This window comes from Podarcis gaigeae (assembly GCF_964106915.1).
Source record: "Podarcis gaigeae genome assembly, chromosome: 6".
NCBI lineage: Eukaryota > Metazoa > Chordata > Lepidosauria > Squamata > Lacertidae > Podarcis > Podarcis gaigeae.
In genome coordinates this window covers 66,313,425-66,341,422 of record NC_139682.1, presented here as the reverse complement: position 1 = coordinate 66,341,422, position 27,998 = coordinate 66,313,425, and the positions used below count along the sequence as shown (strand labels likewise).

The following is a 27,998-nucleotide window of genomic DNA, read 5'->3' as shown; positions in this document are numbered from 1 at the left end:
TTTCCTATCAATGCCCAGGAAGACAAATTTATTCAGAATACAGGATTGTATGCATACACTAGGAAGATACAGAAACAAATTTCAGTGACAGATGAGATAGCATTCTACCTAGATACATAGGAACACACAGGAGAATGGTGTGTTTAAAGGCATTTAGTTACATTACTGAAAATGTAGAATGATGGTGGTGGCTAGTAGTGGTGTGGTTTTGAATGTGAAAGCTGTATTGTATTTCTTATAGTGATTTTGTAGAATGCTTAGAGAGTTCTCTTGAAATGTGAAACAGTACATAAATTAAACACTACTCTCTCTTTTTTTGTCCAAGGACAAAGCTTCAAAAGAAGCAAACTTTATTTACAAGCACATAGTGAACAACTTTAAATCTGTAAACCATACAAGCTACTCAGACTGTTTCTAATACTTATGACTTTCACAGCACAGACTTTTCTCAGCACTTGAGAACCACTCCAAAAGAATCATTGCTCTAGTCACATGGCAATAAGCTTAAATGAGGCACTGCATCTTACATTCATTCTGTATCAATACATAGAAGAAAACAAATATACATACATTTTTTAAAAACAAAGCCACAAAGAAAAGTATCTACATAACATTTATTCACATGACAAAATAATGCTTTTTTTTCTAGTCAAGCATTTCCACAATTGAATGGTTGAACATGTCTGCTGTCATTGAAGCAAACTTCTTGCCCAGAAGGATGAAAAACTGAAGGAAGTTATTAAATGCCGACATTGTGACCTGTACAATAAAATGTGCAATTTTACATTTGACTCACCGAGCTATTTTAGTGGCACCACGGAGAGTGATAGCATTGATTTGGTATTAAGGCCCTATTGTAATCTATCAAAAAATAAAGCCTAGTGTGTCCCAGGGCCTGTGATAGAAGTGCTAATGACCCCTTCATATGACAATTCACTGGGTGTTTTTTTACAAAATGCTATTTTCTCCACCTTCTATTAACCCTGTCACTCCATCTTTACTACGCCTGCACAACCTGTAGGAGTCACCAAGGCAGGTGTCTAACCAGAGCAAATACAACCCACCAGCATTCAGAGATAAAAGGTGATTAAAGCTCCTGGTCACATCCAAACGCTGCCTGTTTGGATACAAAAACAGGAAGCCACCTGACAAGGACACAATAAATGGTGGGTGGGCTCCATTTGATATTACAAGTCTTAAATTGTTTGGCCCTAAGCTCTGCAAAACTCTGTTTCATTTGTCTAGTGTAGTCTATAAGCCTTTTGCAGGATGCTATTTCTGTACAGCACTGTGCAAGGTTCAAGAGCAGGAGGAGTAATAGCGATAGCAGCAGTAGCATCAAGTGGTACTATTTCAGGCATATTTTCTTTTTCTTTTACAAAAAAAAGAGAGAGAAGCTATGACAGGCCTGGCTTGTGACCTCTGTAAGAATACCCACAAATGTTTCTGAGTATTCTACTCACAAATTACTTTTGCTTGCAGACAAATGGTGGGAACAGATTTAACATCTCTGCTTTACCCATCACTACTCTTTTTCCATTAAAAAACAAACCAACCTGTGAAAGCATATACAGGGCAGGAAAAATCCTAGGCACTTAGTTGCCTGAGATCCTAGAGATTTAACATCTCTGCTTTACCCATCACTACTCTTTTTCCATTAAAAAACAAACAAACCTGTGAAAGCATATACAGGGCAGGAAAAATCCTAGGCACTTAGTTGCCTGAGATCCTAGGAATGTTATGGGGCTTGAAATATTTATGCAGTACTGCATGGGCCTGGTATCTTAAACAATATGATACTAGATCTCAGAAATTTAAGGCTGGTTATTAAGCAGACAGGTTATTACATTCTTAATAAAACCTTTCCCAAGTCTCTGTAAAATATTTTGCTTATGGAATGGAAATCACACTCCCTTCATCCTATCTAGTTTCTCTTCCAACCTCTTGCTGGAACATTGGCTAATCAAAGGATTTGCCAAGCTCAGTATGCTCTGCACCACTATTTTCTTTTAAATTCAATCTACATAATTCTGTGCTACAATAACTACTATTTTAGCTCAACCCAAGTGTGTTGCAATTCTCATATTTGTATCAACCACTTTTTGTTTTTTTAAGAAACATCAACCCACACCTGAATATTGCTACATACTTGATTCTGATCTCAGTTTGAATGATCAAAATTAACATTTGGCACATATGTCACAAGTGGTGTGTTTTTTAATATGTAAATACATTTTTGAAGTTTCACCATACTTAAGAAGTTGTTTTCATAATCATGTGGTTATAATTGAAAGGTAAATGTGCTGTAATATCTGGTGAATTATTAGCCTTTAACGTAGCAGGGTAGATTTCCTGGATTGTAACAGTTAAATAAGTGTATCGGCTCTTGTAGGTTTGTTTCTAGCTCCTTTTATCTGTGGACTTCTTTTTTTTAAGTTGTGAGAAGTTCAGCTTGCAAGGTCTTGAGTCCCTTCCTGAAGAAATTGACCTTCTACAAAGCATGTGTTTCCGATTTGAGTGCTACATTTTCAAGAAAATGTGGAACAGTTATACTTGCAAGGCAAGATGCATCTTTAAAGTTACGTTTAACAAACAAATTCATTGCCACTTTCAACAATAAGGTGTTTGTTTGCTTCTTTTCTTTTTCCTAAGAACATTGAACAATATTCTTTCATTCAAAAGTATTTCCAAAGCTGCCAGCATCATCTTATATGCTTAACGTTCTGTTCTGTTATGTTATAGAGTCACAAGTCTTCAGCCCCAGGTTTGATGGGCCGGTCACATAAATAGCAGTCTTTGGAAGGTAACCAGCAGCTCCATATTGTTACATTTCCAGAAATGGGCCAGCTTTCCTGTTTTGAAGAGGTGAAAAAACCCCAGCCCATTCACACTGTAGCAATTTTTGAGCAGCTTAACTACCATTGCCCATTCATTTCATCGTTCTACATGCTTCATTTTATTGCACTGCTGAACTGAGTAGCTGCTGATTCGTTTTCTTGGAACTGCTTGGTGAATCAGAAACTGCAGCAACTTTCAAAGAATTTTTAATGGAGCTAAGTTCCCATGTATGCAAGTTAATAAAATGCACACCACAAAATCTCCTGGCAATCTTGTAGAGTTTTTTAAGAACAGCTTTTCTCAGGAGAATGTATACCCATGGATCTAAAATTTGATTCCACGTCGCCATTCGGAGAGCGAATAGGATTGTTTCACAGGATTCCTGGGAATGATTTTCATTTATTCCAATATTGGCCATGGTCACCTGCAAAAGGAAATAAATTCTATTAGATATCAGAACACATCATCTAATATAGCCGTATTAATCATCTTTCATTCTAAAGACTTTGTTATAATTTGCTTTCAGAATAATGAAAACTGCTGAATATCTGAAAACTAATGAGTTAGGTGGAATACAAACAGGTCGAAACAAAATAAATAAACTCACTAGATCTTCCTGGAAGTTGGTGGAGGGATGGAAAAGCATGATGTTAAAGGAGTGAACAATCACATACCAATGAATTTTGATGCAAACAGAAATAGGCCAGAGAATTAGGCAGAATGGGAGAAGGTTGGCTGGGTACTGGCATTAGAGAAAGGACCAAGCTGTGTGCTAGCATAAACAGCTTTCCCAGTTTCCCCAAACCTGCTTTTCTCCAAACCTGCATCTACTAGGTACCTTCTTTGACCCACCTAAAATTCGCTAACTCCTTTGATTTCTGCATGCTACCTTTCTTAGTGGAGCATTTCCCATTTTATTCCATGCTACAAACCTCATTTTACCAATGAGTACTTAATCATGCAAAACCTAATTACTCTTACTAAGAGTTAAAATTGGTATACAATTCAAAAATGATATCATTTGAAATGATATCCTGAACAGATATCGCCAACGTAATATAGGAATGGCTAGGCATTCCATTCTATGTATAACCATCTGTGTACATGAGAATCTGTTACATCCTAATATGACTCCAGATGAAGATTTGTGATTTGAGATGTCACATAAAGAAACAGAAGCTGATTTATTTTTTGCATAAAGATTTATAACCTTCCCATGAACCACTCAACTCCTTGTTTATTCAACTAATCTTAAAATTCATCTGTTTCCATTAAAGTGAGGAATCTTATGTGTTCAACCATTTAGAATTAATTGGAATTCAATATATCATGTTTAATGCTTCTCTTGGACATGGGTTCAGGTATGTTCTGGTTATCTTAAAAAGCAACATGCTTTTTGCCCTGAAATCCAAGAATTTTAAATTAAAATTACACCAGTAATAATAGTCTCTTTTAATTGAATCATGTTTCCATTCCATCAGTGCTGAAGAAAATAGATTTGCACTAATTTGCATCCTATGATTATTAGAAAAGGCATATTAATATATGCCGTAAATGGCCTCAGCCCAGTATACCTGAAAGAGCGTCTCCACCCCCATCGTTCTGCCCAGACGCTGAGGTCCAGCACTGAGGGCCTTCTGGCAGTTCCCTCATTGCAAGAAGCAAAGCTACAGGGAACCAGGCAGAGGGCCTTCTCAGTAGTGGTGCCCGCCCTGTGGAATGCCCTCGCATCAGATGTCAAAGAGATAAACAACTACCTAACATTTAGAAGACATCTGAAGGGAAGTTTTTAATGTGTGACATTTTAATGTATTTTTAATCTTTGTTAGAAGCCGCCTAGAGTGGCTGGGGAAACCCAGCCAGATGGGCGGTGTACAATTTTATTATTATTATTATTATTATTATTATTATTATTATTATTATTATTATTATTATTATTATTATTATATTATTATCTCTTCTCAAATGATGAGCTCCATTGCCATGGTTTTATCTGGCAACAATTGTGAGTAGTGCCAAGTTGCCACATTAAATTCCCCTCAGTGATACCTACATTGGGTGTTCTGTGTTTGGCACTGAGCACAGACATCCCAAGACACCTATCAATTCCAGGGGACCTTGCCATGGTGCCAGGTGTTGATGCCACATCTTTCAAAAAAATAAATTAGTTGCTGAGGACCAATGCATTTAAGTGGGAACAGAAAATGGGTTGATGTATTATTACTACAATCAATAAATTCATAGCATTAGAAAGTAATTCCCAAAGTAAATTACAAAAGCGATGATTTTTTTTCTAGCCATTGACAAATGCAAAACTCTCTTAAATCAACTCTTCTCATGTGGTGAAGCCATTTAATATTCTCTCCTACCAATGTAAGAATGTTCAAGAAGGTGCTTAGAGAAAAAGGAAAACAAGGCTATGTTTGCAAAGTCCCCCATCAGCAATGTATTTTCCCATAACCAATGCCTGCAGTGGCACAAAAAGATAATGAGTCAGAACACATTTATAGTTCATGGCTGAGTAACTCAAATCCTTGGAACACAATGAAGTGATGTAGAGATCTATCCAGGTGGATTTCAAAAGAATAAGGAGATGGGATTCAAATTAAAATCCATATAACTATTTGAAAATTGAAAGTCTGCTTTGGATAACCTTTCTGGGCACTTAAATTAGCCCAATCCATCTAGAATCCCATTAATCATGATTAGCTTATTCCATTAGTTTTAAAAGCAGCTCATCATGACTAACTTCAGCTACAGTCCATGCAGAACAGTTAGATTAGCCACACACCAGCTTTGATCACATCAGATCAAAATCAGTTTGAAAAAAGACAAACAGATAAACACAGGGTATTGGCTTTGAAATCCCATTACTTCTACTAAATGCAACGAAATAGCAGGGCCTTTAGAGTTAAGAGTTATAATTTCATTAGGGTATAACTGCTTAAATCATTGAAGCATTGCATCTGAGAAAAATATTTATGTTTAGTCTTAGGCAATAAGGACTGATTGAGACCAAGGGGAAATAGCTGGCAAATCTGTGTGCAAGTTTCATCAAGATGCTAGCACAGTGAATCAGTTTGACGTGATGACTCTGAGCTGACTGCCAGATTTGTGAGAGTGCAAAGTTGAGATTTCCAAAAAGACTGCAAGGCAAACTACAAATTATTCCTTAGAGTATGCACACGTCTATGGCCACATCCTGTTTAGTCATGAAAGTTCAGAAGTCAGTGCATAAAACACCCCTGAATGTGTTGCCCCATACTTGAGAGTAGCTTTGAATAGGCATCATATCCAAACCATGATTTTTCTCTGTGCAATGAATCCATATGCATGTTCTTATGGATCAGCTCCTGTTTTCTGGCACTGCCATACAGATAGTATGTTATTATCTAAGTCCACTCCTGCCAGCTGTGACACTCTGTATCTGGGAGCATTTTTATGGATGGAGAGACTATTGTCTGGGGGCGGGAATCATTGGCTTTATAAGCTTTGACCAGGCCCCTAAATTGCCTCTTTGGGACATTTGTCTTACCCAACCCATCCTCTTTTTTAATATAGGATAACCAGTGCTTTATTTTCAGCCAGAACCTCTCAGGTGGGCGCCATTGCCATTCTAAGAGAACAAAGGAGGTGTTCGTTGTGAGTTCCAGCACCTCTTTTTCTAGAAAAATAGCACTGAAGATAGCCAGTGACTTTGTAGCTGAGTAGGAGTGTCTTGCAACCCTCCACAGGTAAGCAGATTTTTTCACCTAGTCTGTATTGGGTTCAGAGGTGGTTGGTTTTTAGGTTGAATAATAATAATAATAATAATAATAATAATAATAATAATAATAATAATAATAATAATAATAATAATAATATTTTAATCCAACCTATATAAGTTTCTCCAGCCACTCTGGGTGGCTTACAGCGTATATAAAAACATAATAAAACATCAAACATTTAAAAACAGAATAAGTAGCCTTGGTGTTTTTCTACACTATTTGATACTAAGTAATATCATCCAAAATACGAGCAACCTTGTGCCTGCATACACACAGCCCCTTCCCTCTTCCCTTCAGAGAACACTATAACAAAGCCTGGAAGCCTTCAATTAACCAGGAAGATTAATTACAAGAAAGCACAACTGGAACAGTAAAGCAAAATCCGACTACCCTCGTCTTCATAATTTAAAGTAATTTTGGTGAGCACATGAACAAACGAACAAAATAATCTGGAAGCGCTCAACCTGGGAGGAAAAGCTAACAAGAGATAAGAGTCCTTACAGCCCTCTCGGCAAATAGCTAATTTGCAATACCCAGAACTAAGGCTACAACATTGTCCGAAACTGGACTTCTCGTTTCCCACTATCCCAAATATAGATCCTCCAAATATTCATAGATGGGAATAAGTCATGTGTCTTCCCACCAGAGGCATGCCTTAGTGCAACAAATACAACACAACTCATATAAACAGCATGTTACTCATGTTTCTTCCATTCAGTTTTTACTTCCTAGTGCAGGGAGAGCTAACCTGCAATGGCAAGAAATTATAGTAATAATATATTTCTACTGGTAAACTTTCAGCTGCATATAGGCCAGCTGTAGCATGCTGGTAAATTTATAACTGGGAAGTGCAAAAAAATGTGCAATTTTATTTATTCCTCATGCAGGCACTCGCAGTAAATTCAACTATTTTGCTCCATTGGCTATCTAAAATTACTGGTGGGAATATAGTTAGCATTTTAATTGTTTCATTAAAAATAGCTTAATTTAACATTTCTACTCTCTGAGGAGAAATAGTATAAAATATCCAATTTACATTCTTTCAGATTACACAAGCTGGTGAAAGAAAGTTTGGTCTAGGGGGAAAAATTAAACCTACTCAGACAACATCTTAACCTTTCAGAGACTGAGGAATCCCATGAGCCAGGGGATGAATTCTTCGGCACTAGTGGAATATCTATGCCCATAAAGTAACACTTATTTAGGGTGCAATCCTACCTAGCAGAGCAATAAACTAGCAGAGCAAAAATTACGGCAGTGGGGTCGAGCTCAGGATCCAATGAATCCCAGCCCAGCTCAGCCACTCCCCACACCCAGAATGTGTTGTGTTAGGTCTTTCCACTGACTGGCACCATCAGGCATCCCAGTAGCAGCATTTCTGCCCACCCACATGTTCAGTGAACATAATGTGTGTGGGTGTGGTGTTTTGCATCAGTAGAATGTCAGCTTCACTTTGCAGGCAGGGTCCAGCAAGGTTGGGCAGAGGGACACCTCCAAATCTAGCACAGAGGGGTTTGAGCCACACCCTTAGGATACCAGCTAAAGTTAAGCACATTTAAGTCTCATAGGTTTCAGTAGGATATATTGGGTGATGTCCAATTAAATTCTACTCGCAGGAGATCTATTGAAAATAATAAAATAATGAACTAAGCTAGGTCCATAAATTTCAATTAAGCCCATGAATTCCCAAGTATTCTTCATTGGAGAATTTTATTCTACCCAAAAAACAAAATTTTGGAAGGAAATTGCATATAAATAGTACTACAAAGGTCATTAGTCCACAACTGTTGGAGCTGTCTACCTATCCACAGTCATTTGTAGTTTAAGAAGAGAAGGAGGGGTGAACTAGTAAGTCACCTGATTTACAATTATTACTAGTCCAAAGCCATCAGATATTGACAAGCCAGGACCATACAAAAAATAAAAGAATGTTCCATAACTAATGCCAAATTATCCATCATTAAGAATTGTAAAGAAATTCTCCTTCTGTTAGGAAATGTATTCCAAGTACAATTTATCTTCACTTTCCAATGAGACTAGGAGTTATTAATAACAACAAATGGGACCATTTCTCTTTTTCTAAAAAGTTGGGAAGAAACAAGGCGTGAAAAAGTAATAAGAGAACATGAGCGATAGTAATCTTTGAAAACCACAAGTAGAAAGTGTCAGACCCTGCAGAGTTTTGACATAAAAGATTCCCTCTTTTGGTCAGAAATAAAGTTCATTTCCTAATAGGTAGCACATAATTAGGATTTTGTTAGAAATATTAATCTAAACCACATAGTAGAAATGATAGTAGTAATTACTTTTGGGGTTTTCTCATCTCAAATTAATGGGTTTTTCCCTTTTTAAAAATAGGCCCTCACAAAAGAGCAATGTTGAATAGTTGAATAAGATCTTTCCTCAAATGCATTCTTTTCCATTCCACCACCATATTATTCTGTCTCTCTCTCTTTCTCTCTCTTCAATCCCAACTAAATAACTGCTGATGCACAAGAGCTCTTGGGACACTTCAAAATAACAAAGTAAGAAAAGACTTGTAATGAGAAGGTTTCTTCTTCTTCTTCTGATTATATTTTCTACACAGAATTCAAAAGAAATAGAAATCTCCATTACTTGTGACTTCGAGGCATTTTCATTCTCTTAACTTTGTTACTGGAATATCTCCCATGAAAAAACACCAAAACACTAAAGTATTAGTCAACGAGCTCTCCAGTCTTCCTACAAATGGAGGTATTAGTTCCCCAAAAAAATGAGTCAGTTGGAACCATATCGTGAAATAAAACTGCTTTTAACAGATCAGTGGGAAAGAGAAATAAAATAGGAACAGGGCTGTTTAGATAACAAAACAGTACTATTATAAACATTATGGAATTCTGCATGTGACATTTCAAAATAACACAAGAAAATAAATCAGCTCACATATGAAATCTGGAAGAGAACCTTTCAGAATTACATGACAAGATATGAAGTCCAGTTTCAAGCACTAAGCCACCAAACACATGCACAAATCCCAATTAATGGACCTCTTTGAGTGGGTATGTCACTACATTTCCTTCAACTGATGGCGAGCAGTGATTGCAGGATGGTTTACATAGACAAATACAACAATCCCATAACTGGAAATGAATCAACATAAAATACACCTAACACACATTTACTGGGGAGACCTTCTGATTTCAACAAAACATCCAAATAAGACTTGCTTAGGACCTCTACTTTAAATGAATCCTTCAGCTGAAACCCCATTTTACTCTTATCCTACACAGATAGCATATTAAAAACGAATGTCATTCCCAATGACTTCACAGTCAAAAGAAAGAATACCAAAATATTAAATAAGAGTAACAACATTTGACAATTAGCTCATATAACATTGTTTGCAAATTCATTTCTCTTTTGTTTTAAAACCTAGACGCGCAGATTTGAAGTTGCCAGACAACATGATGGTACACAAAGCATTTTTAAAAAATATCTTAGCCAGAAGACATCTGTTTGGAGTTCATTGAACTTTGCTTTTAATTTGAAAATCATAATGAATGTCTAACACCCTTGTAGTTAAGGAGAAAGTATTGAAAACATCACTGCTGTGCTCATTCTGAGCAGCTGAAGACCACTGCTAGGTGCATTTTCAATTCTGCTATGCACCCCTAATAAGCTGGCCAGTGGCAGAAGACCCCAAAAGTAAGCATATTCACTTTAGCTTTAAATCTTGATTCCCCTTTCAAAAAAAAGTTTTATAAGCATTGGCATTGTCACATTAGCATGCCAACATTAACAGAAAAGCAAAAACAAATATAGAACCCAGATCTTTCTGACTTGTCTAATATTGTAATGCGCAAGCTTCACCAGGTTCTATTTCTTATTATTGGAGATTACATTATTTATTATAGAAGTTAGTTTGATTAAATAACCTTCATTGTACGAAACCACCAACCAATGTGTGCTAAAGGCAAGATTGCAATCCTGCTTGGCCTTACTGCACCCATTCTCCCAGGGTAGGAAAAAGGCTATGTTCATGAGTTCAACCCATGTGTGTCATGTTGTCAAGAAAAGGTACCTATATAAGGAAGGTGAGAGAAAATAAGTAGAACAAACCAGGTTCCAAGGGGGTAAAAAAACACACATATCATTTAATACAAGTCCCTTTTGTGTATCAACAGACTCAGGGTTGTCAAAGAGGTCACTGTTCCTTTTAAGTGGTTTGGTTAATGGTACAATTCCTTTTTATAGATAGCTCTTAAGTGACCCTATTTCTATCTAAGCTTGGTAAAATCTGTGAAGCCTGAAGAACTGCTGCCTGTCAATGTTAACAGCACTGAGCTAGTGCTAGCATCCTGTGTTCCTATGTGAAGCCTCTAAGGGTTTGTCTACACCTGGGTTTACTGTGTGTTTGTGTTTCCCTTTTAAGTAGTGTCGTCCACGTGGTGTGCGCGCACACACACACACCCCGCTCAAACAACTCCTATCAAGCTGTAAATTCAACTTCCCCAAACTTCCCCAAACTTCCCCAAAATTCAACTTCTGAAAAATATGGCTCCAAACCAATCCACTTAAGACAGCAGGTGCATGGACTGCTTTTTAATGAGAGTGGACCAAGCACTACTAATTTCACTACTCCCCTTTCCATACACACTACATCCCACCAACTGTGCTGATGCTTATTTCCAATGAGCTCCACATACCGTACATGTTAAAAATACAGGAAAACTGAATAATGGGTATTTCTGCAGATCTCCCTGCACCTAGACTCAGTAAATGTATCAGCTACTTTGCTCATGAACCCATCAAGAGAAGTCAGCAAATCCCACCCTAGGTGGAGCAACTTGCAAAGCAACTGTGTACTTAGAAGTAGGAAAGAACCTAAACGAACCTTGTTACTCAAGCAATTTGCATATCACCAAAATATTCCTGCATGCAGTCATACCCATAGAGAAAACTAACAATAGTGCATGGTTGGAATTGTAAAAAGACTTAGAGGACATTCTTTCCTCTTGGGCTCCTTTGTTCTTGCTTCCTAAACACTGAATTATTTGCCTCTCACCAATTCTATTTTCCTGACAGAAGATTATTTGAAGTTATGGTGTGTTATCATCCAGCACAAAAGTTCCTATTTCTGATATGGTCTAGTCTCCTTCGGTTCAGCAATGCTGAATTCTCAATAACTTTTGACAGTATTTTTATTTTCATTATCTACACACACCTCATTACTCTCCAACTAAAGTTAAAGTAATACAGCAATGGGAAATGGTGTGGTGCCTTTTGAGTTGTTTGAAATAAAGCAAATGTGACTCACAATTCAGGATAATAACTTCCAAAAGAAAAATACAAATAGGATCACAATCCTCTATAAAGTAGATTTATGCAGGTGTGTGTGAGTCTGCATTCACAAGTATTCCCACTCACTTCTGTGAAAATAATTATGGGCATAAATCTCGATTATCATTTTCATGTGCTCAAAATAAGCCTGTCATAGCCATCCATGGAGGATACAGACTATGAATTTCAAACTGCTTAAAATGAGAATTTGTCCTTAATAGGTTTAATCCCCTTTGAAATCAATAGGATGAAGCCAGTTGCAGTGATTTGTAGTTTGTAGCCATAAGTAAGTAAAGATGACAGCTGCCACCCTAGTCCAAATGTTAAGCATTCTAGCATCAAATAGAAAGCTGCTTAGGTACATGCATTACTAAAGTCCATCACCATCACAATAAATTGAACTGAAATTAAGAACCAGTTCACACAATAAACCTTGCAGACTGAAGAGTCATCATCACCATGACTCCATGCACAGTAAATATAATTTGTTAATTGTGAATACATGAGGACAGGCCTTGAAAAATAACCAGCCCGATTTCATAGAAAGGCAGATCTGCCAGTTCTTCTAATTTAAAATATATACAGAAAGGACTATTTGCAAAACGTGATATATGAACAGCTTCCAAAAGAAAAACTGCAACTGCTTAAGCTGTACACAATTCCACAAACTTCTAGCACCATAGGTCACTGAAATTTGGTTCATAGCTCTCTTGGTTCTCTTTGACCCTGGAGAATCAAATGGTTAGGGTGATTTCGTACTTGGGTTGGAAGAATCCCATGCCTGTCGTGACCCTAAGCAGTTGTGGCACTGAGCAGCTTTTGCAGCTGCTCAGGAAATGAAGGGGACTGGCAAGCAGCTTTAGTATACAGATCAACACTGCAGCAATGCTGGAGAAGGGGCAGGATTGATGTGAGGGCTATTTAACCCCTGCCCTCCAGTTCAGCAGACCGCTCACCCTGCCACCCAACAGGCAGTGCTTGCTTTTGCTGGTCACCTTTTGTGGAACCAAGAAGGATTTTCTTTGCTCATCAGCTCATTGGCTGAGCTGGTGGGCTTCTCTTCATCTACTCTGTACTGATGTGGTGGGTGTACTTAGTGGAGAGCGGGGGGAGTCATTAAATAAGTTAATTGGCCACACTGGCAGGTAGATACAGGAAATTATGATCTAGTTAAGGTTTGGTGAGCACTCTTAGGCACCATTACAGAGGAAGGCTGTGGTCTCAAGAACCACATTCAAAGCTGTGGGACCTGCTGCCATGGTTATGGAGCACATTTGTGTAAACCTGTAATCCATGCTTGGAGTTGAGGGACCTCACCTGAAAGGGGGGAGGCAAGAGAGGAAGAACTACTCTTGGCCTAGGCAAGGTTTTGCGTGCTGAGGTCCCCAAGACACCCCAAACCCAATAACTCAAACTTCACACATTATTTTTGTTTAAGGTTTTTGGCATAATTTTGGCCACAACTTTATTATCAATACAAATTGTGAGTGGTTGCTTAGGCATTGGTTAGACTATCTGTCCTCCCCGCCTTGGGGACAGCCCTGACTCCGTAGTCAGTGCGGAAGAGCAAGATCAGGGTCAACTGGAGCTGCGAAACAGACCCTCAGCTAATCCCCGCATGCTCCTTGGAACTTACACGGCCCGCACCCTGCACCAAGGGTTTGGACGAAGGGGATGGTAAGTTCCAGAATTCCTTTAACGGAATACCCGTGCAGCATTGGAGGGGCAGGCCCAGCCTATCCATACCCCTCCACCAACCAATTTTAACCAATGCCTAACCGCCAACCTTACAAGTTGTGACGATTTGCTACGCAGTAGGCAAAACCCAATTGGCACACACTAATCAGCCAAGAGGTAAATTCCTACTGGGCCCCCGCACCAAGGCGAACGACCCCATGACAGGCATAGCAAGGTCAAGCGAAGCCCAACAAGGGAGGGCGGGCGGGAGATCCGATGTCCACAGCAAAAGAGAAAGAGAAAGCTGTGGACCTTGCTTAAATAGCCACTGACCCCACCCCTAAGTTTGCAACATCAACTTTCCCCAGATAACCAGATCCTCCCATCTAAACAAGCCCTGGCTTTAACTTGCCTAGCAATCATGGGGTGCCTTGTATAGCCCCATCCGCAACCCGTGCTCTCCTTTTAGTGAGAACACGCTTTGTTATTAGTTAGACCCCACATCTTGGTTTCTCTGCCTACATCTATTTTCAGTTTAATATATCAACAAACATAGCCCAGTTCATTTAAACTTTTTGAGTCTTGCCTCTTTGATTGTGACACACAGGGAACTCAAATATTATGGTAATTTCTTTTGGGAAAGGAAGAATGCAGTTGCCAGTTGCCTTCACTTTTGGGGTGAGTAGAAGGGAAAGATAAACAATACTGAACTGTATACAACAGGTTTCATAGCTTTCATCTCATTTACGTGGAAGTCCAGTTAAATTTAATAGAAGCTTTTAAAGCTGTGTACGGCAGACAGAGTATTGGACACATCCACTCTGTAGATGTTCCAGAATCCCTCTTGGGCCCATTGTATTTCAATTTAACAGTGTCATAAATTTTAATTTCCAGCTTGTCTTTTTAAAGCAAGGTGTTTTTCCAGATGCCTCAATCTATAGCATCCCACTTACAGTCTGTCTAAAACAGTTTGGCATTGTAAATATAATGTAATTAGTAATTCTTACCCTAAATATTTGTACTCAGGTTTCTGCAGGAAGATAGCAATGTGCCCCTGTAACACTGATAAAATATTGTAATTTCTGGCATTGGCTGTGTTTGGGTATATCACTAAATTTCAGTCTCACACATTTCCCCCTTCCCACCTCCCCCTCTGGTGCAGCTACAATGAAGAGATTAGGAAGCCTCCATTTCTTCTTAAAATAGATTTAGCATGTTGTCTGAACTCTAAACTGTGGTTAATTCCAGCTGGCTCACCCCAGTTAAGTCTTATAACATGCCAGGGACAACAAACCAATAGCTACAAACAAACTTTGGGTGTTGTCTAACCCTCCCTCAAATGTAATGAAAATGTCTGGACCGAAAACTTTAGCCCAGCACTGAAGTTTGCTTTTTACATTCCCAGTTTCATGATTCCAGTTCACTGATAGCTTGGAAAGTGAAAATATGTCACGAGGAAATTAGTTTGACCCCATCCCATTAACACCTATGATTAATGTTAATCCACCTTCCAGAAGAATTCTAAAACTTAAAGAGATTGGCTGGTACAAACCCTTGTAACAACCAGTGTCACTGGCAGCTGATACTAACAATTGTATACTTCTTTCTTTCCAGCAGATGCATCCAGTCATTCAACCTATGCACTGAAGGTAAATCAAAATAAACATGAAGTCAAGCAAATTAACATTGTTGTCAAAATGAAAGTGCTTTTTGGAAAATGTACAGGCATTTGTCAGCACTTTCTAAATTGGGATGGCTAGCTTCTGGCTTTCCAAATGTTGCTGGACCAAAATCTCACAATCAGTTGTGGCCAATTTGAGAAGGAGTCAACAACATCTGGAGTGTCAGAGGTTGGCCACCCCAGTTCTTAATAATCCCCACAGAGTCATGAAAACCAAGCACATTGCCTTGCTAAGGCAAGAGGTAACAGCAAAATGATAATTCATGGTAATTCATAGAGCACCTGGGGGTGGGAATTGGGGGCTTGTATTCTAAGACAATTTTAACAAAGTAAGGTATTTTAACAAAGTAAGGTATTTTGCCCATTCCTTCATTCTCCATGTAGCTTGCTCATTTAAAAAGTAACCAGATACTTGGAAACGCCATCTCAATTTCTTTAAGCCTTTACCTACAGACTACATCCTGCTTACTTATGCTTTTATAACAATCTCACCCCATCTCATATTAAGTTATGAAGTTTTAGAAATATATTTCTGATTGTGTACTAAAATGCTAACAGGGTTCATAATAGTAGCAAACAGCATGATCTTACACAAGCTCTGAAGTAAATGTTGACTTCAATCCTATACCCAGGAAAGTGGGTATAGGATTGCAGCCAATATACACTAAGAGCCATGCAGTGCACTCCTATACAAACCATCTCAGAAAATTTGTCATTGTTAACATTTACTAAAGATTGGAAAACTCTCAGACTTTTCTGTGTGAAAAATAAAATTAAATAATGGCATTTGGGTTTGAAGGCTGAAGATAATGTTGGATTATAGAAGGTTTTCATGCTGGATTTTATACTGGAGTGGATGAGTTGGATAATGCTTATATATAACTGACAAAGAATCAGAAGTTCTTTAGTTTCTTAACTTTTTTTCTTTTAATGCTTCTCTCTCTCTTTTCCTTCTTTTTCTCTTCCTTTCCTCCTCCTGATCTATGTTCTTATTTTATCAAGAGTAATGTTTTAGTTTGGACAAAAAAATGTATTTCAGAATAATCTTTGTATCTCTCTTTATAAAATAAATAAAATAAAATAAATATAAAATAAAATAAAATAAATATAAAATAAATATAAAATAAAAAAATAAAACTTTTTTTAAAAAAAGAAACAAGTCCCATCAAATTAAGCTAGCTGCTTTATTTCTGTATAACCTGTGTGATATATTACAGCTATTCTCATTTTGCGTATAAAAGGAGGCACAGAAGCCTTACTCAAAGCCAGTGTGTAAGAAGTTGCTTGAACAGACTCCATCCTATTATGCTAAATTGCACTTTAATAAAAAAAAAGTCTCATATAATGGTTAAACTCTAATCCTTAAGAGTATCTACTGTCTCTTTTTAGAATCAGTTCAGAAAAAATGGAATCAGCTCAAGAAAAGAGAGACAAAGAAGAGGTGACTAGTGCATATTAACTCAGACCATAGCATTCCAGGAGAAATACGCATAGCTAAATGAAAAACAGGCTTCTATTACATCACATTCATTGTTTTGTTCCCAGCCTTAGCTTCATTTTTGATCTCTTGTTGAATGTACACTGTAATTAATGAAATGTTTCTGCTTTGAACTATAATAAGAGGGGGCCTTTTTCATATCAGTTTAATTTTTGCATCCGTGTCGATCCTGCTTATATCATTCCCAAGTCAGGTACACGACATGAATATTTTAAAGTTAGATTTGACTTTGGTTGTCTTGCTCTTGCTGACACTCCAGCACTGTAAAGCACAGCTAAATGTGATATGAATTAGTAAAAACTTTATTTCTGCAACAACCAGGAAGCACTAAAGTATTGGAATTATTTTGCAAATTTCACACATATAAAAAAAGAGTATAATGCAACCTATATCTGTCTATCACTCACACGTATACAAAGAAAAAGTACATGAAGGCACTCTATAAATACCGGTAAACATTGTAATCAGTCCCATTATGCATTCACATACCATTCTGCTTTAGTCATAGTGATATGGATTACCAAACTATTCACACAACTTTAACTTACTGCATTGCTGCAATATCAGTCTTTATGTTTTCGTGCATTCCGCAGCTACTTTTGTTTCTTGGATCCCTTTAAATACAGTATTTTCATCTGCTGATCTGATGCTAGTCTACCCAATGATGCAGTCCTATAACCAAGTTGTTGAATTTAATGTGCACTGACTGTTTCTGTTGTACCTATGTATTTTACCAGTTTTCCTTCTGCCATAAACCTCAGCGGTAATAAATAAAGCACGCATGCAATCCACAGACTTGTGCAGCTGTTTGACATTTAGTCTTTAACACCCTTTTGAGACATTGCCTGCTTTGAGAGAACATCCCACTACAGTGGGATGAGACTGTGGCAGCAGAACCCACACCCGACCTACATTCATTTGAAGTTTGTAGTACAGCCTCTTGGAATACAACTGAAAAAGCAAGGTGAAGGGAAGCCTAACACAAGTACAGCTGCATGATGATGGCTCCTCCCACTATTCAAATGAGCATGAGTAGGTTTGGCCAGAGACAATGTGTGCAATCCCATTCCATTCCCCCTGAACCCCATTATACATGTTTATTCACCATAGACACCATAAGTTAGGGTTGCCATATGTCTGGAATTTCCCAGGCATACCCGGAATACTGCAGTCGGAAGAAGTGTCCAGGCATAAATCAGCAAAAATGTATGGGAAAATCTGGAAATCCGTACATATGGCAATCCATGTCGGCAATGTCGTTTTTGATAACTTTCCTTTAAAACAGCTCAAAATCACCAATTTCTTGCGATTTTGCCAAAATAGATCAACAACTTTTGTATCCTGATTTTCACTTTTTGAAATATGGCAACCCTACCATAAGTGGAAAAGGACATTATCAAAGATCCTAAGGCAGGCATAGGCAAACTCCGGCCCTCCAGATGTTTTGAGACTACAATTCCCATCATCCCTGACCACTGGTCCTGTTACCTACGGATGATAGGAATTGTAGTTCCAAAACATCTGGAGGGCCAGAGTTTGCCTATGCCTGTCCTAAGGCACTGCACAAACTGATCTCGAAGACATATATAGCAAATGCAATCTAGTCAAAGAATAACCTTTACACCACATACAATGGGATCTAAATTTGGGCTAGATCAGATTCATAGTGAAAACTATATGGTATTTATAAATACAAAGACCTGCGTTCCACTAGGACTATGCTACTGAAAACAATAATGTGAGTTCTAATATCAGGAGCATCCATTTCTGTTGTCCATTATGCATTTTAATAAAACGGGTGGCTAAAAATGAGGAACACCATACATTAAACATGCATTTAAAAAACTGGCAAAATAATTAACCTCTTACCAGGAATGGACTCCAGCAAATGCAAGAGACACACATTATAGCCAAGAGCTGAATGATCATTTCAAAATGGTGAGATCTGCCTTGTCTATGTTGACTTTTAAATTTGACTCTTAGAAGTGTAATCCCCGTGACAGCATTGCACAAAAATGAAATACCAAGGGCCAGTAAACCCAAGCATGAAAAAAGTAAGAGGTAAAATCTGTCTTCCCAGTCTTCAATGTGCTCAGTTTTATAGAAACACCAGGTCCTTGACGCCTGGATTTGATAAGGTCTTAGCTGAAGTATAGGCAGTAAAGCTATGAAAATGGCAAAGAGACATACCATAGTCAACATAATCTTTACATGTTTAGAAGTCATTTTTGTTGAATGAAATATCGGCTTGGTGACTCCAATGCAGCGTTCAACAGCCATCACACTGCCCAGAAAAAGGGGACATAGTCCAAAGAACACCATGCAGATGCCAAAAACGCTGCAGAGAACATTTGACTGGTTAAATCGAATCCAGTCTTTGTCAGAGGCATATACAAATACTGCAATGGTTCCGTTGATGAGGTGGCCCAACAGGTCTGTGATAACCAAGCCACTAGCAAAAAGCAAAAAAGATGCTTTTGATTTCTGTCTGAACCTCTGGTACGCCTTCATGAGAATTGCTATTGCAAGGCTGTTGGATAAAATCCCCACTGTCATGAAGATGACGGAAAAAAACACAGAGATCTTCCTTTCCGTGGGACAGGTAGTATTGGAGAATACACCAGTTCCAAGCAACGCTGATGGTTTTGAACTGTTCATTGTTAGAAAGGCAAACTCAGCATTCAAAACATATCAGGAAAACACCAGGCATCTGTAAGACATTAAATTAAAAAAAACAAAACAACTATTTAAAATGTAGGAAATGGCAATATATTGCTCAACTCAGCTGACATACACTGCAGAAACTCCAACATTTATGTAATAGTCATTGCATTTGCACAACTCTTTTGAGGTGTGATGTGGCACAGTATTTCAGAGCAGCTAACTAACTAATTATGGCTGCAAACCCATGCATACTTACCTTGAAGTAAATCCCACTGTTCAGACAGTCGGGGGGTGGGGGATACACAAAAAGGAAAGTCAAATTGTATTCACTAGCCCTGTCCTCTACATATTCACTTGGTCATTTGCAGTGGAGCCTGTGCATAATTTGGAATTACATGGGTCACACATATGGAGTATTATATACGTTTAGGTGTTCATGCATAGATAGGCCCTAGTGCCCACAAAACAGTGGAAAAAAGACAGGACTGAGCAAGGGTGGAGGCAGCAACTGAGACACATGTAAACAAAGCATGTGTCACATTTGAAATCTTGAAACCAAAGTTGAGAAATACTTAAGTAGGAACAGAATTTACTACCAAAGGGCATTTCTTTTCCCCCCAAAAGTATACAGCAATATATCTGAAAGCTCTCATATTTCAATTAAATAATTTAGCCCAAATAAGTAAGCCTCCATGAGCTATTCTTCTGCAGTGGGATTTCCACGCCTTGAAAATGAGTACCTAGTTTCTGTATCTTCCATTCTGTTTTTGCCAATCATTCTTTCTACTGCTGATATTCAAGCTGTGGTTGATGTTGCTAGTGTGGCCAAAAGGGCCCTATCCACATACACAATAAAGAAGTACTCAAAGTTTGCTAATCATCATTGTTGTCATCTTCATCCTCTCTAAGGTAAAAATCTATAGGTGGAACTTCCTAAAACCAATTCACTTATGACCAAGTGTGGACAGTGACCATGAAATGCTTACTTTTGGAAGGGAAAACAAAAAACCAGAGGCAGGTGGAATATAGTGGAGTGGCTAGAATCCTGGACAGCAGCAGTCCACCCTGCTGCAACATTTTGTTGCAGGTCCCACTTGCATGCTAGCTAATGTAAATTTCATTTCCCCCAATATTCACATTTCACTAATGCAGAGAGTCTGATTATACAAGTAAACCTTTAGCTTGCTTTTAAAAAGAAAAAAGAAAAAAACTATCCTGAACCTAATCTGTGACTTAAAAAAAAAACAACAACTCACAAAACACTATTTAAATGAGCAATCATGTAATAGAAGTCAAAATCGAGAACATATGGAGAAGATAGATACATAACTGTATCTTACTCTTCCATATGTTTAACTGTCTCGTTGTGAATACATCTGTCTGATGGTTTTGTCTCACAAGATTCGTCACACATCAGTCAGGCACAAATGAGAAGTTTCGTGGCTGGAATTTGTTTCCAGTCTTGGGAATCCTTCCAAATTTGGAAAGTGACAGGGAGGCCAATAGGAGTCTTTGCTGTATGACTCTGAATGCAAAGGAAGATATGCGAGGTTTATAACTGTGAGCTTAGCTGGACTAGCAGTAGTTTTTGAGGGAAGCGGGGAAGTGGGCAAAACACTGCTGCCTTTGGGATTTTGATGCAAGATCAGTAGCTGAATGATTTTATTTACTTTTACTATGACCTGTTCACCTTTGTAAATAAAATAAGTAATACAAAGATAATCTAAGTCCACAGTGTTCTCTTTCATCCAGGCAAAACTAAACTCTGTAGCATCATCCTTGGACTTACTACTAGTCGGGGAACTGGTTAGCAATATTATCATACTTAGACTTTGGGTTGAATCCCCAACCCACTGCCTGTTAGAGAAAGCAGGGAGGTCATGTTCCAGTTCTTCCTCCCCTTTGCATCCTCTGCAATTCCCAAAAATCTGTTCCGGAAGTTTGGGGGCAGGGTGGGAAGTGATGAGCAGAGATGCAGGTGGAAAGTTGCCAAAATTGACATAAACCTCTCCTTCATCCACTGGGAGCTTGAGCATCCTTTCCAATGAACAGAAGAAGCCCTTGCACTCAAAGGGCAAGTCTGGATCCATCCCTGCGTAACCATGTTTGCAAGCTTATGTCAAGTAAATCATAAGGGTTTGAAAATGTAAATTGAAAACAATCTGAAACACTTTAAAGGTGGGATACAATTCTTCTATATAATTAGAAGAATTTCACCACACTTTTCATCTTGCAAAAAATTACCATGAGCCTCAAAACTATACTTGAATTATTCATAGTGATGGTTGAACCCAGCTTGTACTATGACTAAATGGGTTCAACAGTTAATGTGTGTTCAACAAGACTGTGTCTTCATGGAAATTAGCTGAATGAGGCTTTTTTAGAAAAATAAATCTATTATTAGTTGGCAGAAATCAGTATTTGGGAAACTTTGGGCTACTCATGCTGCTCAAACACCTACATATATTGAGAACATAGAGACAGGGGAAATAGAATAAAAAACAATTTTCATATAAATAATGGTGTGCTGATATATTGGAGTGACCAAATCAATGCATTCTACTGCATTTGTAGTACACATCTTGAATAGTCAAGGGTTCCTTGAAGAGTCAGCATATGTGAGCATGTTCTGCTTTGATTGATTGGCTCCCAAGAAACTGATGTATTTCTTGTTTATATTTATATGTATGATCTCTCGGGGTATAAAACTAGGACTTAATCTTACCTTAAACAATACATTGAAATACTATCATACATCGGCTGAGGCATAAGTGGATTGTTTAATACATGCAGTAAAGTCGCAGGTCTAAATAATTCAGCTAATCTAGGAGCTGAAACTAGACCATAATGGCGACCCTATTGGCTGAGTAAAAGTTTTGCAATACTGAACACATTTTTTATTGAAGCTTTCAGAATAATTCACATTGTTCAAAACTCCTAAAAATTAATTAACCTGCTTACCCATGGCAAAAACATATATGACATATCAATTGAGTAGAGGCATTCTATTCATCCGGTTTCCTGTGGATGCAACTGAACAAAATGTGCCATGCTGTCTCTCCCACCACACAGATCAATCAATGAGTCTTGTGGCTCCTTAAAGACTAACATATTTATTATGGCATAAGTTGTTGTGGACCTAAGCCCACTTCATCAGATGCACGAGGTGGGCTTAAGTCCATGAAAGCTTATGCTACAATAAGTTTGTTAGTCTTTTGCAGCAAAACATTCATCTAGCCTCGGGGCACCTTAAACGTTAACACAACCTCGGGAGACACTTAACATGGTTTATGCAGTGCTTAGTGTGCATCCTACACATGAGGGTGTGAACAAATGAGAGAATATACATGATTTGCATTTATGCATGTGCATTACCTTTCCAGTAGACTACATAACATATATACAGTTGTATTTACACAGTCCCTTCATAGGATGCTCTTAGAGCCTCCATTCACCAAATGACCATGCAAGAGGTATCATACAATATTGTTACACATCACCCCAATCTCCATGAGTGGTGTGAGATTCCAGGGGTTGCAGGCACACTTTATCCAGGGTCTGTGTTTCCTTTTGGACTATGGGGCACAGTGGAGACTGTGGTGTCTTTATGATATATGGTTTATTTACACATATATACAACCTGAGTTTAGAAAGAGTGAGTGCAGAGCATTCACATTCCAGGAGGGTCTCTTGCTTCCCCCATAGGCACAGCAGGTTTCGGTCCAAGAACAGGGAAATCAGCCATGCTCTCTCTCTCTTTGTTAAAGCCTGTCCTTGTCAGTCCACATGGTGCTCTTTGCCCTTCTTCCTCTTCCTTGTTGCAGCTATCAGACGGAAATGATTTCTCCCCAGCCTACATCAAGCAAACTGAAATCCTAAAACCTTTCTTTTCTCTGCCTGCTAACACAAAGTTTAAGAAAGGTTTCCACCCCTCTTTGGCAGAGAGTAACTGCGTTGTTAATCACCCATTATCTTCCTTCTGTTTTACATGATGGCTCTACTGCCAAGTTATCTCCTGATCAGAAAAAAAAACTCATTTAGCCTGTCTTTTAGCACTGCTAAATCCAACATCTGGCACCTTCTCTTGTTAAATTCTAACATTTACTAAATCTAGGGAGCATGGGTGCCTTGCACCCACAAACACTGGCAACCAATACCTATAACATTATACACTGCCTTGGGAGATGAAGGGGATTAGAACACTATCACAGCAACCATTCCCACAGGAAAAGAATTTGCTTAAAAAAGAAGCCATCCGCCACCGTGCTCCTCATTCATCAATAAAACTTCTGGGGAACTGAAGTAAAAGCACAGTAGACCAAATTTATCTCCTAGAACCTATTTAGGGGTCTGAGTAGGTACTGCAAAACATATATTTTCAAAAGCATATATAAATGCAGGAGAAAGAGAAAACACCATGCTTTACAGTTGTAGGAAAACGGAGAGAATGATACCAAATTTATTTACTTATTTATTTATAAAACTTGCGTCTCAAATTCCCCTTGAGGTAACTGTACTATATGGAATATACTTGATTGATTGAATTTTTTAAAAAAAATGAAATCAGCGGTAAGATATGCACACACATATATCAATTTTAGTATTTACTGTAATATTTTTAAAATACACAATGAAAACACATAAACCCCATGGTAATGCTGGATGAGCATTGTCGTGCATTTCTCCAAACAAGGGTAAGTGACCTAGGAGAATCTCATTGATGAGTTGACTGGCCATTTGCACAATCATTCCTTTCTCATTTCTCAGCCTATATATTCAATGCACTCCCTGATAATTCCTTGCAAAATACAGCAATATTATTCAACTTTCTGAATTTTAAGCTATAAATTGCTGGTGAAGAGCTGATACTATCTATATTTAAATAATAAGATCAATCAGCTGAGTAGATTCTGACTAATTAGCTCCCCTTCTGGGCCATAATGATTACAATATACATGATTCCGCTTTGATTAGGTCAGTTTAAGAGTAGGACTTCCAGGAGATAATCACTATAAAGCGTGTTCTCACTAAAAGGAGAGCACGGGTTGCGGATGGGGCTATACAAGGCACCCCATGATTGCTAGGCAAGTTAAAGCCAGGGCTTGTTTAGATGGGAGGATCTGGTTATCTGGGGAAAGTTGATGTTGCAAACTTAGGGGTGGGGTCAGTGGCTATTTAAGCAAGGTCCACAGCTTTCTCTTTCTCTTTTGCTGTGGACATCGGATCTCCCGCCCGCCCTCCCTTGTTGGGCTTCGCTTGACCTTGCTATGCCTGTCATGGGGTCGTTCGCCTTGGTGCGGGGGCCCAGTAGGAATTTACCTCTTGGCTGATTAGTGTGTGCCAATTGGGTTTTGCCTACTGCGTAGCAAATCGTCACAACTTGTAAGGTTGGCGGTTAGGCATTGGTTAAAATTGGTTGGTGGAGGGGTATGGATAGGCTGGGCCTGCCCCTCCAATGCTGCACGGGTATTCCGTTAAAGGAATTCTGGAACTTACCATCCCCTTCGTCCAAACCCTTGGTGCAGGGTGCGGGCCGTGTAAGTTCCAAGGAGCATGCGGGGATTAGCTGAGGGTCTGTTTCGCAGCTCCAGTTGACCCTGATCTTGCTCTTCCGCACTGACTACGGAGTCAGGGCTGTCCCCAAGGCGGGGAGGACAGATAGTCTAACCAATGCCTAAGCAACCACTCACAATTTGTATTGATAATAAAGTTGTGGCCAAAATTATGCCAAAAACCTTAAACAAAAATAATGTGTGAAGTTTGAGTTATTGGGTTTGGGGTGTCTTGGGGACCTCAGCACGCAATATGCAAGCCTCAACATGCTTTGATTAGGAGTACAACGTCAATGGAAATTATATAATTCAGGTGCAAGTTTGCCAATTCAGTAGTGGGAGAGTTCTGATACAAATACACTTAGTACTAAGCATTTATTTCTCTCCAGGAACATATCAGGCACTGTCCTGAATGCAGTGGTGCGCTTCCTAGCACAGAGAACTTACAGCCCACAGTTGACTGATAAGGAGAGAGAAAATGTTTTGTTTCTAGCATTTCAACTTATGGGGGAGCATAAGTTGAAGTATGCAAGCATGGAACCTTAAACAATTAAAGGAAAGGAAAGCAGCAACATAAAAATAGTCATTATGCAGGGATTGTTTCTGTATAAACATATCACTTGTGAAGTCTGTGGCTGAGTTACATAGGTTACCTTTCTTGAAATGTAGGTTGTTTCTCATTTGATCTGGCTATATAGGAGCTTCAAAAGCTTCTATTATCATTTTCAAAGACACCCTTTGTTTTGTGTCATTTGCCATACACATACACAATCAGGTTGCAAGACACCCATTATTTTAAGAAACTCCAAGGTTTGCCATTCAACAGACATTCTTATTTCTGGACACAGCACCACTGAATTGCACATAACCAGTGTTTTAAAGGAAAAAGAAAAAGAAATGTGCCAGTACTCACCATGAAGTTGTTACATTGAGTGCCACACTTTTAACATTTGCGGGGGGTGGGGAAATGTGCCGGTACTGCGTACCCTTGAATGTCCCCAGAAAAAAATCACTGCACATAACATGCTAGCAATATTCTTAGCAATATTCTAAGCTGCTATTCCACCAACCAGACAGGTTACCTAGAAGGTATGCACCAATCCCAGCCAAACTGATGTGGCCAGAAAAGAGCAATCATGTGAAAGTTTTCTCATAAGTAAATCCCAATGTAACCAATGGAGCTTACTCTCAGGTAAGGGGGTCAGGATTGCAGCCTCAAGAAAGAAATCTGATGCGGATGCATGGATGACATGCTCCAGTATCAACTCAATTTACAGGACTCAGAATATTTCAAAAACTAATACATACCACAAGATAATAGATATAACTGAAGGCTAAAGAGATGGGCAGTTACTGATGAGGGAGTGAAGGATCAATAGGAATCATTTAGTATGGAGAGGGGAAAGGGAAGATAAGAGGAAAGGGGAAAGAAGGAAAGGGGGGCATAATTCGGAATCCACTAGCTGAATCGTATTGCGGCAATCCTGTGGTTGTGTCGTGCTAAGAAAGGTGTAACTATACAGAAGTTATGGAGAACTTGGGGAAAAGGCTAAGTAATGGAGAAGTGTGATGAACAGTGGGGAAGGAATAGGGCTGATGAGAAAGCGATTAACCATGGAAAGGTCATGCTGTTGAGAAACGTAGGACGTTATCGAAGAACAGATGGCAATAAGTTATGGGGAAAGGAAGCTGGAGGGGGCAGAGAGAAATTAACTGGGTTTGCAGGTGGGGACAAGAAACAGGAGAAGTGGCAAACACTAATGTGCAGAGACAGTGTTCCGCATCTCTCACAAAGCAGCCTTTACCGAGCCGGACCATTGATCCATCTAGTGTTGCCTGCACTGACTGGCAAGCTCCCCATGCATGCAAAGCAGATCACAGAATGGCAGAGCTGGAAAGGACCCCGAGGGTCATCCAGCCCAGCCCTCTGCAATGCAGGGATCTTGCCCGCAGCTATCCCAGGATGGGATCGCTCTGCCACTGAGCTAACTCTCAGCACTACTGGAGCTTAGTCTCAGATAAGAGGCTGCAATCCGGTGGCCTCCTCCATTCATCCGGGAGCTTTAAATTCACACGCGCGCTCGTGCAAAGTTGAGCGTCATAGAACCGTCGCGTTGGAAGGGACCCCGAGAATCATCCAGCCCAGCGCCCTGCAATGCAGGAACACGCAGCTGCCCCACACCGGGATGGAACTGGCCACCTCGGCATTCTCAGCGTCCGCCTCTAACCGAGGGAGCTACCCGGGCTGCAGTCAAGCCAGGCTGGATCCCGCCACATGTGAGCAAGAGGAGCCAAGCCGTGTGCTCACCTGCAGCCCTCAAAGACCGGGGCGGGAAGCCTCCCCTTAACACACTGACTCGGGAACAAGTACCCCAAGGAACACGGGAGACTTCCGAGTAACACGGGTAGAACTCCTTCCCGACGGTGGGCTTCTTCCCGCCCGGACCACTCGGCTGCTGCCGCCCTTGAAACCGAAGTTTGCCGGGCGCGGGAAGGCTGTTTACCTCAGCTCCTTCCTCCGCTCCCGTCCGCCGTGTCTCGCCTGGTCCGTTCATGGCAGCCGCCGCCGCCCCCAGGCTGCTTCGCCAGCTGCTTCCCGCTCATCCCGCGAAGCGGGCGGACTGAGGCGGCAGCTCCGGCTGCCTTGACCCCTAGGCTCGCCCACATTCCCGCCCCTTTCGGCGGGCGCGAGCGTCACGCTTGTTGTCGGCTCGCTCCCGCGCGCCCTCGACGAGCCCTCCAACTCTCCTGTGAGGCGGGGGAGAGTTCTCTCCGCTGTCTCTTTTCCAGTCAGGCAGGCGCTGCCAGAGGCCAAGCAACATACACCTGGCGGGAAGGAGCGGGCCAGGGAGACGAGAGAGACAGTTTTTCCACCACACAAGTGACAATAAACAGACCCACTCCCCGCGCTTTCCAAAGATTTAACGAGATGAGCTTCGATCTCCGCGGAACGGCGCAGATGTGCTTCCCTTGGAAGCGCTTTAACCCCAAATATCCTCAGA

The 27,998-nt window shown here is 39.7% G+C and overlaps 1 protein-coding gene across 2 annotated transcripts; it reads right to left on the bottom strand.

The window, feature by feature from the left end:
• PTGFR (prostaglandin F receptor) lies at positions 1 to 27,998 on the bottom strand. Of its 2 annotated transcripts, XR_014565377.1 has the most exons (4): positions 27,501 to 27,998; positions 18,650 to 19,490; positions 1,645 to 3,262; positions 1 to 1,525 (listed from the first exon to the last, which is right to left on the bottom strand). XR_014565377.1 is itself a non-coding variant. In XM_083743150.1 (3 exons), the coding sequence occupies exons 2-3, from the start codon at positions 19,436 to 19,438 to the stop codon at positions 2,957 to 2,959; spliced, it is 1,095 nt and encodes a 364-aa protein (XP_083599276.1). In that variant the 5' UTR covers positions 19,439 to 19,490; positions 27,305 to 27,461; the 3' UTR covers positions 2,637 to 2,956. The 2 variants fall into 2 exon arrangements, 1 of the variants encoding a protein (XP_083599276.1); XM_083743150.1 differs by lacking the exons at positions 1 to 1,525; positions 27,501 to 27,998 and adding an exon at positions 27,305 to 27,461 and having other exon boundaries at positions 2,637 to 3,262.